General features: G+C 39.2%; 1 protein-coding gene across 1 annotated transcript in view; it reads left to right on the top strand.

The window, feature by feature from the left end:
- The window catches only part of LOC127654952 (TBC1 domain family member 8-like), a 28,458-nt gene extending 16,847 nt beyond the window's left edge, over positions 1-11,611 (top strand). The window contains exons 10-20 of the mRNA XM_052142531.1: positions 250-464; positions 924-1,041; positions 2,007-2,292; positions 5,313-5,427; positions 5,818-5,916; positions 5,998-6,066; positions 7,666-7,903; positions 8,310-8,375; positions 8,549-8,635; positions 10,378-10,475; positions 10,624-11,611. Coding sequence (XP_051998491.1) covers positions 250-464; positions 924-1,041; positions 2,007-2,292; positions 5,313-5,427; positions 5,818-5,916; positions 5,998-6,066; positions 7,666-7,903; positions 8,310-8,375; positions 8,549-8,635; positions 10,378-10,475; positions 10,624-11,016 — 1,784 coding nt within the window. The 3' untranslated portion in view covers positions 11,017-11,611. The remainder of the gene's footprint in view (positions 1-249; positions 465-923; positions 1,042-2,006; positions 2,293-5,312; positions 5,428-5,817; positions 5,917-5,997; positions 6,067-7,665; positions 7,904-8,309; positions 8,376-8,548; positions 8,636-10,377; positions 10,476-10,623) is intronic.
- Positions 11,612-12,456: the final 845 nt, after the last annotated feature.

Below are 12,456 nucleotides of genomic sequence, written 5' to 3'. Positions count from 1 at the left end.
GCTTCCACTCGTTGTCATCAGGGGTTTTTCTACATGCAGCAACAGTTTCATCCAGTCTCATGTGATTTTATTTTGGTATTTCAGTTTTTATGAATAAACAGATTTTTGTCTCACACATCACTTGCGTCAGTGAAAAGGCCTTTACACTTCACGTGTTATTACGCTAACGTCCATCTGGCCAGGACTCGCCAATGTTTACTTGCATTTTCCATTTGGCACATGTTAATGTGTGGAACTCTTGGTTCACAGATGCGTGCTCATCGCTGGCAGCTCACCCGAACTATTACACTGATCTGCTGGAGAGATGCCGAGGAGTGAAGAACATCGCCACTGAGGAAATAGAGCGAGATCTTCATCGCTCGCTGCCGGAGCATCCTGCCTTCCAGAACGAGACGGGCATCTGTGCCCTCCGCAGAGTCCTCACTGCTTATGCCCACCGCAACCCTACCATCGGCTACTGCCAGGTGCGCATCAGCACTGGTGATATCCTGTGGAGAGATTTAACAGACAGAATATCTGCCGTTTGAAAATCAGGCAAACACTAATTAGCATTTAATAATAAAGCAATAAATCACTGGAGGCATTACAGTGATTTTACCACAGATAAGAGGTTTGTGACATACACAACCTCAAAGTGGTTTATTGGTGGATTAAAAACTACAAAAACAGCAACATGACACAAATTCAATAAATAAATTACATTTATGAATATTAATAATGTGAATCAGTTCTTATGCCAAGTAAAGCACAGCAACGTGGTGCATTAATATAGACTGTTCATATTAATATATACAATATACTGTATACACATATACACTATATATATATATATATATATATTAGTATGATTATACGGTGTATAGAATGTGTTCTCTGAGTTGTTTTGTCCATGAATGTAATTAGTGATTATTGTCTGTCTGTAGTCCATGAATATCTTGGCGTCTGTGTTGCTGTTGTACACTAAAGAGGAGGAAGCGTTCTGGCTGCTGGTCACTGTGTGTGAGAGGATGCTGCCCGACTACTTCAACCGCAGAGTCATCGGTGTGTGTGTGTGTGTGTGTGTGTGTGTGTGTGTGTGTGTGTGTGTGTGTGTGTGTGTGATACACATATTCTGATTTCTATAGTGGCAAGAAAATGTATGTGAACCCTTTGGAATGAGCTGGTTTGGTCATAAAATGAGATCTAAACTTCATCAAAGTCACAAGTATAGACAAACACAATGTGCTTAAACTAACAACACACAAACAATTATAATCTTTAATTTCTCTAACACGTCCCATTAAACATTCACAATGCTGTGGAAAAAGTACATGCCCGCTAAATGTTGTCCGTACAGTAGACTCGCGAGCACGTGCCCGTTAAATGATGTTTTCATTTATGCCAGATTAACAAAATCCTAACTCTAATTAGCTTTTGTTTTTGCGTTAGCCTAGGGGTTCACTTACTTTTTCCAAAGCACTGTGATTGTTGAAAGTGATATGTTCAATAATGACATGATTATAATTTTTTTTGTGTTGTTAGTTTAAGCACATTGTGTTCGTCTATACTTAAGACTTTAAAGATTAAATCACATTTTATGACCAAACCAGCTAATACCAAAGGGTTCACATACTTTTTCTTGCCACTGTAGTAGACGTCTTGTAAAAGGAAATTGGTTGTCAGACTCATGAGAGAATATCATGAAAATATCCAGGTCATATCATGAAATTTGGTGGTTTATTTGTCATGAAAATTGTCACAGTGCAAAAAAATCTTAATGCTCCCACAAATCGGCTTTGTTTTATTTATGCCATAGTTAAATACTTATTTAAGATTTATGTGTAAAATATGAACTGGACGTGTTCTTAACAGATTTCATGAGATTCCCATGTACAGCTGACACCCAACTTATTGTTTTGTCAACTGCTCATCCTCTTTGTGTGACTTGAGTCCGATATTGTGTGTGTTTGTGCTGCTTTGGCTGTGTCTATACAGCTGCTGTGATGATGTCACTTCCTGTCCTTCAGGTGCTCAGGTGGATCAGTCTGTGTTTGAGGAGCTGATTCGTGAGCGTTTGCCAGAGCTCACCGAACACATTCCGGATGTCTCTCCGCTGGCGTCTGTGTCCCTCACGTGGTTCCTCACGCTGTTCCTGAGCGTCCTGCCATTCCGCAGCGCACTGTGTGTCCTCGACAGCTTCTTCTATTACGGCATCAAAGCGATCTTCCAGATCAGTCTGGCGGTGCTGGACACAAATGCAACAGAGCTGTGTGCATGTACTGATGATGGACAGGCCCTCATGATACTCGCCAGGTGAAGCGCAGGACATTCACTTACTCTTTGGAAGTATGGATGCTCAGACGCAGCCACAGTAAAAGTCTAGCTGCAGTATTTTGCACTTGTAGTCGTGCTAAAGTGCATTGATATAAAACCGAAAACTGTGCATTACAATAATCGAGGCGAGACAAAATAAAAGCATGAATGAGCTTCTCTGTGTCCCAGTAAACTCAAAACCTGTCTCACCTTGGAAATTTCCTTAACTGATAAAAACACGATTTTATCAGTATTTAACTAGAGGAAAATTACAGCCAGCCAATTTTTAGGGGTCAAGCCTGAAGGGGCGAAAGACCCCTATTGTTTTCATTAGTTTTCCTATTTGTATTCTTCTTCTTTCGCTATTGAGTCTATGGCAGCCCAAAGAACTGCTTGTGGGAAAGTTCTGAAATTTGGCACACAGATAGAGGACAGTCTGATATGTTACCACAGTAAATGTGGCGTCTCTACCGCAAACCCTCTAGCGCCACCAACTGCCCAAACTTGCACATGTTTATTTTAATAACATTTGAACCGTGAGTCCTAGAAACGAAATTCTTTCTCTTTTTCTCTGATTCCTTGGCTCAAGACGATTCCTATGACGTCATTTTCCATCATGAAAATGTTTCCGCCATTTAGAATTTTCTGAAAAGCCTGAAAGTGTCATCACCATTAGGCCCCGAGGTAACCTGCAGCGTTTTGTCGCACTGCCCCCTACTGGTCACGAGATAAAAAAAAAGCTAATTTTTGCTAATAATTTCTTAACAGTTTGTCATAAAATCATCCAATTGATCTCATTAGATTCAGTGGGGCATTGCGAAAAAGTCCTATGTCGGCCATTTTGGACGTCGTCCATTTAGAATTTTATGAAGAAAAAAAAAAACTTTTTCCAGGCCATTTGTCCGATTTGCACGAAAATTGTCCTGTATCATCTAAAAGCACTCACAACAAAAACATGATTCACAGAATTTGTATAAACCATACCGTTTTCAAATGGCGCTTCAATGAATTTGACGAAGAGCACGCCAAAATGGATGTGTGGTTATATCGCCGTAACGTTTTAGCGTATTCAAACAATACTTAGTATTTGCCATAGGCACCATGACTCGAGGCTGCCTGCTCAGTTTCGGAACAAAGTCACCTAGTGGTCACGAGATATGAAAAAAGCACTTTTTTTTTTTCTTATAACTTCTAAACAGTTTGTCATAAAATCATCAAATTGGTCTCATTAGGTTCAGTGGGGTACATTGAGTCCAGCGATATATCAAATATCTGGATGTCGACCATTTTGAATTCAGGCATAAAGTGCTGTATTTTACGAATGACTCAGTCATGTCTTTGGCACCATGCTCTAAAGGGACTGAAAAGGTTTTGGGACAGCGCCACCTTGTTGTCAAAAATGATAATGCTATTTCTAAAAATGCTAATAGCTATTGACTCCTTTTGCCTACTGTCATGAGACTGTTCTTGATTCTGTTGTTCACAATGATACCAATTATGTCCTGATCAAGCAAGCTTCCTGTCCGCCATTTTTAAATGTTTTGAAAACCTACTTTTTCGAACTCTTCCTAGACTGTTTGACCGATTTGCATAGAAATTAGCCTGGATCATCTAGAGGCACTCAAGACAAAAGAAATTGAACAGAATTTGGATAAAACATACCGTTTTCGAATGGCGCTTCAAAGAATTCGACTAAGAACCTGCTATATTTATCTCGAGGCTGTATCTGCGCAACGCTTTGAAGGATTGGGACAAAGCTTTGTATGTGTCATCACCATGAGACCCTGAGGTTACCTGCAGCGTTTTGGCGCACTGCCCCCTACTGGTCAGGAGATTTATTATTTTGGCTTTTAACTCTTGAATGCTTTCCTGCATGAAAAAAAATAATACCCAGATCTGAGCTGTTTCAAAACAATGCAATGTACTGGACAAAAATTCTAAGAACTAGGTACTTTTTGTTAATTTTAAAATCAATCTGGTTCTTTTTATGATTGAAAGTTTACTTTTCCTAACTGCGCATACACTGTTCATCGGACTCTAACCAAAAACATGTCACGACATATTATTGTTGCTCATGGTGCAGATCATTGGGGTTCAATGACAACTGTTGGTCATCTGTATAGCTATGACAATTAATGTTGTGTTTTTGAATCACAGAACCAAGCGGTAACATATATAGGGAAAACTAAATCGGCCCTAACACGGATCCTTGCGGAACACCACAATATATAGTTGAAGAGGAGGATATCTCATCTCCAACAGACACTACAAATTTCCTGTTTGACAAATAGGAAACAAACCGGTCTAAAACCACCCCAGATATTCCCATCCATCTCTTTAATGTATCAATTAAAACTAAATGATCAACTGTATCAAATGCTGCAGTTAAATCAAGTAACACTAAAAGGAGCATCTCCAGCATCCTCCGTCATCAATACATTCTGGGTAATAATGGATTAGATGTAATATGGATTACACTGCAAGTACTTGTAATTAGATTAAATTACATTTGATAATTTTGTAATCCAATTGCAGTTACTTTTATTTGGATTATTGGTTACATTATCAATAAGCCAATGGTAATAACTAGCGTGTAATTTACTGTTTTCTGAGCTGGAAAATAAAAAGTCCTGTGTCTTTTTATAATTTCCTTAATAACAACTCCTTCCAAACTCTTCAAATTTGAAATGCAATCATGTTCTCGAGTGTTTGTTTGTTTTGACCCTTTATAGAAAGTTTGATTGTATGTTTGCTGATGTTTAATGAACCGAGTGTTAACTGCTACTTCATATATTGAACTATAATCAAAATATGCAATGAGTAATCCAAAAGTAATCCACAAGTAATCCATAAGTAGTACGTTTTGATGACCTAAAAAACGACATTACTGAATACATTGATGCGTGCAATTTATAATCAGTGCTGGATTGCATTTCTGAAGTAATCTACCCAGCACTGCCAGCAAACAAATTGTGATTTTGTGTGTGTGTGTATCTTTGTCTGTGTGTGTGTGTGTGTAGTTTTCTGGAGCAGGTCACACATGAGGAGGAGACACATGTTTGTTCTGATGATGATGATGATGGAGCATCTTCTCCAGGTGTACACATAACAGCACTGATCACTGATGCATACGAGGTGTGTGTATAAATCATGAACTCTGTCGCTGTTGCTAATAAAGTTTCCGGCCAACTGGAGAGTAACTGAAATAACTCAATCATTTTTGGAAAGTGTTAGATTATTGCAGTAGTGTCAGCACCATCTTGTGTCTTTTTTCAAAATCTACTAACAATCTGGACAATGAATAATTTCTATTTTCAGTGTTTGTAGTGAATTCTGAGTAAATATTTAGTAATGTAAGTGTTAGTTTGACTTCAGAAATTGTGTGCATCCCATGTGTCATGAATTGTGAAGTATCAGGAGGATTATTTCACTAAACTGGATTTGGTTGAGCACTTCTGCACATTTACAATATCAACAGACTGAACGCAGAATGTCTCCTCAGACACAATTCTTCTTTCTTATCAGAGATTTGGCTCTCTGACAGTGAAGCATGTGGAGATGTTGCGCTGCAGGCATCGCATTCAAGTGCTGCAGGCGCATGAAGACACCTCCAAAGACAATGCGGTAAGACTTGAAATACTGACATGAGTTTCTTATGAAATGCCACTGACTGCACGTGGTTAAATGCATGTTGTGTGTTTGCAGTTGCGATTGGTCACTCCAGATGTGACACTCTCACAGGAAAACCTGTCTGACCTCTACGACCTCTTCAAGGTGTGTTACACACTGTTGCAGTTATAGCTTTACAAAGGCATTTATAAATACGATCTAAACATTTACTAGAATAATCAATGGTGTAAATCTGCCAGTGTGGTAAAAATACTCTTGATAGTCAAGAGAGATGATAAGTGCAAAACAACAACAAACAAACAAGGAGGGTCATGTGTTTGGTATCATTTTAAAGAACTTTTCAGATTTGTACTTATATAGATTATGAGACATTCTGAGACTCTCAGCCTAATAAACTGCTGGGGAAAACATTGAGCCAAAAATTTACTATTTTTCTTATTTGTCATTATATATCTCTGAGTGTAAATAAGGCGGCTCAGAAAAACTGCTTTTGTTTTGTTCTCAATCATGTCGACTGTATCTGAGAAACATTTGTGTTGATACGACAAAGTGATCAAAAGTTCCAACATTACAAATATAATTGATCATAGTGTCCAAAAAGTTTCATTCTGTGTCATTTGAGTCATCATTGAGTCTGTGTCGTGTATTTGGCGCCATCTCCTGGTGGTCATATGTAACATTGTGCTTCATGTGGATTATCTTGTGTGTGGACTCGATTGAAAGATAATCACAGACTCTAAATAATCATATGTGAGATTCTATGCTTATTTATTATTTAGTGAAGTTATAAGAGAAAACGCAGCATATAAGCAACACCAGCATAACTGTCAAAGACATATATTTAGCTGTTACTCGCTATATTTTGTCTTTCCAACAACATATGACACATGAATATTTCATCATTTTGATGTTTTTACTGATTGCAATAATATGAACAGTGTAAAATTGTTATAAATTATCAAAATGCAACATTTCTGATTAATCTGTTAATTTTAAAGCACTTGTTCAGTTTTGGTCATAATATCTACATGCATTATAAAGTACAGCTTCTAAACTAACAAATGAAACCAGTTTTGTGTTGCTCAAGACCAGAGGTGGGGTTAGGAACTGATATATTGCAACAGTGATATAAAAATATATACTTCTAAACTGAGGTCATAAGAGACAGAGTTACAGAATCACTCTGACAATGACACAGACATGCCCATGTTATCATACTATCTGCTTGTCTTGGTGTGAAATAAAGGCACTGCATGATGAAACTACTCCTATTCATGGTGGACTCGATCGTGACAGAGATGTTGTAAAAGTCCCTTTCAAAAGTCTCTCAATAAATCACACATTTATTTACACCTATTCAGTTAAAACCAGTAATGTAAGGACAGGAACGTCGCCTGTTGGAACAAAGAAAAAGTACCAACATTTAATTCAAAATTTACTTAAGAGTGAAAAGTACCCACCTTTAAATATACTCATAAAAGTAAATGTTTTCCAAAACGTTAGTTAGAGTAAATGTATCGGAGTAAATGTAATGTGAAACTCTGGATGTATGGATGAAATATAAATGTCTCTTTATCAACATGTCAGCTGCTTCTGCTGTGTGGACAATATTTCATACGTTGCCGATTAGTTCCATGTAATTAATATCTAATATGTTTAATGTGTATTGAGATGTTTTGGTTTAGTTTGTTCTGTCGTGTTAATGCTCGCGCACGCGTGTGTGTGTGTGTGTGTGTGTTTCAGACGGAGCACTTCATCAGTATATATTGGGGTGATGGTGTGTGTTCATCTCCTCCTGTGGCTGCAGGCATCTGTTCAGAACATTATTTTGTGGATCGAGCTCAGTTTAAGAGTCTGTACGAGCTGCTCGTTCCGTTTCTCTGCGGCTCACACACTGATACTGTCGCTCAACGCACCTTCACACTGCTGGACCACGACAGAGATAACCTCATTAACTTCTCACAGTTCACTTGCTGGCTGAGTACGAGAGTGTGTGTGTGTGTGTGTGAGTGTGAGAGAGAGCGCGCGCAAGTGTGTTTGTGTGAGTGAGGGTGTGTGTATGTGAGAGCAAATGAGAGTGTGTGTGTGTGTGAGTGAGAGCAAATGAGTGTGTGTGAGTGAGTGAGGGTGTGTGTGTGTGAGCAAATGAGTGTGTGAGTGAGAGCAAGTGTGTGTGTGTGTGTGTGTGTGAGAGAGTTACTCACAGATGACCTCTGTCATGTTTGATTGAGAGAGATTGTTTCATGTGTCACCCCTCTAACAGTGTTAAACTGTGGGAAGGGAACAGAAACAGCCTGTAGGTGTCCAGCTGATAAGAGTTTCTAGTGAGACGTCACCTTAATGTGTCAAACTGGCTCCGTGTTCATAGTTTGTTTCTTTGTCTGCAGATATTCTGTACTGTGAGGAGTTGAATGAGAGAATCCGGCTGCTCTATCGACTGCACATCCCACCAGGTTCATTCACTGATAACATTAATTATGCTATAAATTAAGGGGTATTAAACCTTTTGATACTAAGGACCCCCAAATATGATGATGCTCTCACTAAAAAGATACAACACAAGTACTACTTTCATGCCACAGGGGTTGATTACATTTTCTGTCGGTTACTTGTGTTGTTTTGTCAGCCATGACTGAACATGATGAGGACTCACCTCCTCTGAAGAGTCCAGTATTGTCCAGCAGGAGACCCCTCCATGCCGACCTGCCAAACGGTATCATGCACTTAAGCACTACTAGTCCAGAATTTGGGCACACTTGACGTGAATATATGTTTCTCATGATTTTAAAACCTTCTAATCTCCACTTTATTTCCATACTGCCATTTTGGTTATTTAATATTTTTGAGGCTTTGAGGAATAAATTGGGTATATGTGTATCTAAAGATATGAGTCTTTGGTCCACTGAGGGTGTGTTCACACTTGTAGTTCAGTTCTCTTGGTCTGGACCAAAAAAGAAAATGACACATTTATTCCTGGTTCATGTAGCGTTCACACTGGCATTTTAAACACCGAACCTAAAGATACAAAACCAAAGGCATCAGGGAAAAGTCACGACCTGATTGGACAGATTTCATGACGTATATTTTGCGACGGAACTTACCGAACATCCAAAACAATGCTGCTGCTGCGCTCGTTATATTTATATGTGTGTATATGGTGGTATCTTTACCAGCTGAGAACAAACAAAGAGCTCATAAAATGCGTGAAGGAGTCACAACAGCGGCAGGAATTCCTCACAAATTAAGATATGCTGCGAGGACCTCTGACGGCGGTTCCGACGCCTGTCCCGAACTGTAATGTAAAGCTCCTATGATGAGAAGAACCAGGTATGCTTGAGGTCAGAATTAGGCAAATTACTTCCTGTGTTTGGTCCGTTTAGACGTCTTTGTTCCATGTTGCGTTCATATATCAATCGAACCGCACCAGAGTTTGTTTGGAAGCAGAATGAGACCCACTATTCAGTCTCGGTCCGCTTGTTTCAGATGCAGCGTTCACACTTGTTGATATGAACTGCACTAACAGAGCAATCAGAGTTCATTTTAATTCAACCAAACCTGCCATGTGTGAACACCCCCTAAACCTGAGTGTGTCTGAGTCCCGAACAGTGATAGAGAGACTATTCCATAGTTTAGGAGCCAAATAAGAAAAGGATCTTCCTCCTCTTGTGGATTGTGATATTTTAGTTACTATCAATATGCCAGAATTTTGTGACCGTGAACCAACTTATGCTTATTTATTAAACCTGCAGGACATCCACACAGAAGTGCATTACAATAATGGGGAACACTTTCAATGAAGCCCATATATATATAATGTACTGTAAATGCATTATACTGAATTCATAATGTCTTATAATACACCTATAATAACTTCCCATCATATATTATAATTGTAGTTATAGTTTCCCCTATTCATAGTTGTATTTTAGTGTATAATGCGTTATACTCTAATGTTTAACTGTGAACTATTAAATATAACACCCAACTGTAAAAGACGACGTGCCGGTACATCATTCGAGAGACAAATTATACTCTAGCAACTTTTGTTTAGAGGTGTTTGGTTCAATAATTAATACCTTTTGTCAGTATTAAGTAAAAGGAAATGTCTATGATATCATCAACTCACTCTACTAACTTGGTTAATGGCATGGTTCCTGATAATGTCTCCTAACAGGAAGCATGTACACCGAGAACTGCATGGAACCTAATACTGAGCCCTGCGGCACTCCATCCTTAACTCGTGTTTGATCTGACATCTCTTAGTTTACACAAACAAAGTGGCTGAGGCCAGATAAATAGCATCTGTACCAAGCTAATGCCCATCCACAAATGCCAACACAGTCCTCAATTCTGTCCAAGAGAATGTCCCGGTCTATGGGGTCAAAGGCAGCACTAAGATCGAATAACACTAGACGAGAGATGTGATGGGATTGAGTTGTGTTTGTGTGTTTACAGGTGAGAGGATGAGTTATGAAGATCAGCTAAAGCAGATGCTGCAAAATTGGACCAGAAAGAAGAAGCAGGAGGAGAAACATCTCCAACACATGAATCAGGTGACTGTTCATCTATGGTACGACGGGTTACATCGTACAATGGCAAAAATGTGTCAATCACGATGGATGCCATCTCCTGCATCCATCGTGTCTTCTGCAAACTGAACAGATGTTAATTGTTGTGTGATGTCCTGTTTTGTTCCTCCAGCGTGAGTTTATTCAGTTCTGTAAGACACTCTACAGCATGTTTCAAGGCGACCCATGTGAAGCCGACCTCTTTCAGGCCATCGGGATGGTCACAAGTCTCGTGCTGCAGATTGGAGAGGCACAACACCGCGACCAGCTGTCGACGGGACAAGGGGAGGCAGGTGGAGCTTCAGGCCACACCCACTCGACTGTGATTGGTGGAGGCACCAGTGAGTCAGATGGAGATTGGTCGGTGAGCTTTGAGCAGATTCTGGCCTCATTACTAACAGAGCAGGTGCTGGTGAACTTCCTAGAGCGCCCTGTTGATCTGAGTGCAAAAATCATATCTGCGAAAACACTGCAGTATCACAAACGCGCTGGTCTGCTCACGATCCAGCACGCAGCGGTCAGATGATGATGATGATGCAAATGAACAGCCATCAATAATATCCTGAAACCAAAAACTATGATGTCTTTAATTTCTATGTTCATGGATGTTGGTAAAATTGAATAAAGACCAGCAAGACGGCAGATATTTGATCCCGGTGATGTGCATGTTTGTAGCGGACCTCCAATATGATTCCTGAAAGACTGCTGGGGTGAGCCGGACTCCCCTACAAATCAGTTGATGCCACTGTTTTACTGTCAGCTTTAATAAGGAAGTACTCAATCACTGCCTTAACCTCCAGAACTGACTTGATGTGGCCTGAATCTCCTGAGCCACAGAATGGCCTTAAAATAAGTTTTAGCCAAATTTCCTCAGTACAGCAAAGGGAGGGAATTTACTTTCTGAAAAAGTTTTGTGTCCCTCACCATGTGTTTTGCGTTCCCTTGCAATTATTTTCAACTTGAAATTGTTCTGTTCTGGTATATACCTTTATCCATCCCTTATGAGCATTAACTGGGTCATTCCATGTCAACTCAACCAGAGGTCCACAGCTTCAAGTTTTGATTTTTATTCTGGTGAAAGAAATGCATAAATTAAGATGAAAGCAAAAATATCATGGATGAATATTTATTGAGTAATCCATTATTTTGTAGATGTTTGTTCAAAATGGCAATTTTTGCCTATGATTTTAGAGCAAACCTACAGGTCAATAAAATACCCTTAGAAAGGTGTCAGCATCATGATTGTATTTGTACACAGAGATTGGTAGATCTGTTCCTAATATCAGTTGACTTCAGCACCTCTTGTTGCATTATATCCCAATGGTGACAGTTCAAAAATGGGAAAAAACACTTTTTTCTGATGTTGGCGTGCTTATAACTCCAGAAGTCTTAAAGATATCTTAATATCCTTTTAGATTCTGGTTCAGAATGAACTTGTCTTTTGGTATCTGCGTTTTTAAGGCCCTGTATGTTTCAGTCCCAGAGATATGGGGCTCTCAATGTGGCTCCAAGAGTAAACTATTAAATCGTACACATTTTTAGTGGGCGAAAACCAACTGTGGGTCACTTTGTATAAAGCTGATACTGATTGTATTTAAAGAGGAATGTCTGAAGTAAAAAATAATGCTGAAACTAGAAATGTACCTTTATTTATTCAATTTGACCATTTCAGTGTATTTTTGGCACTCAGACATTGTTACAAATGGGCATGTTCTATGCTCTTGTTTTGATGCAGTTCTAGTTTCAGCATTATTTGTACTTCAGACATTCAGTATCAGTTTTATACAAAGTGACCCACAGTTGGTTTTCGCCCACTAAAAATGTGTACAATTTAATAGTTTACTCTTGGAGCCACATTGAGAGCCCCATATCTCTGGGACTGAAACATACAGGGCCTTAAAAACGCAGATACCAAAAGAAAAGTTCATTCTGAACCAGAATCTAAAAGGATATTAAGATATCTTTA

Source organism: Xyrauchen texanus, chromosome 14 (genome assembly GCF_025860055.1).
Source record: "Xyrauchen texanus isolate HMW12.3.18 chromosome 14, RBS_HiC_50CHRs, whole genome shotgun sequence".
Classification (NCBI taxonomy): Eukaryota; Metazoa; Chordata; class Actinopteri; order Cypriniformes; family Catostomidae; genus Xyrauchen; species Xyrauchen texanus.
Note: the sequence above shows the minus strand (reverse complement) of the source record. Positions and strands in the feature narration are given on the sequence as shown.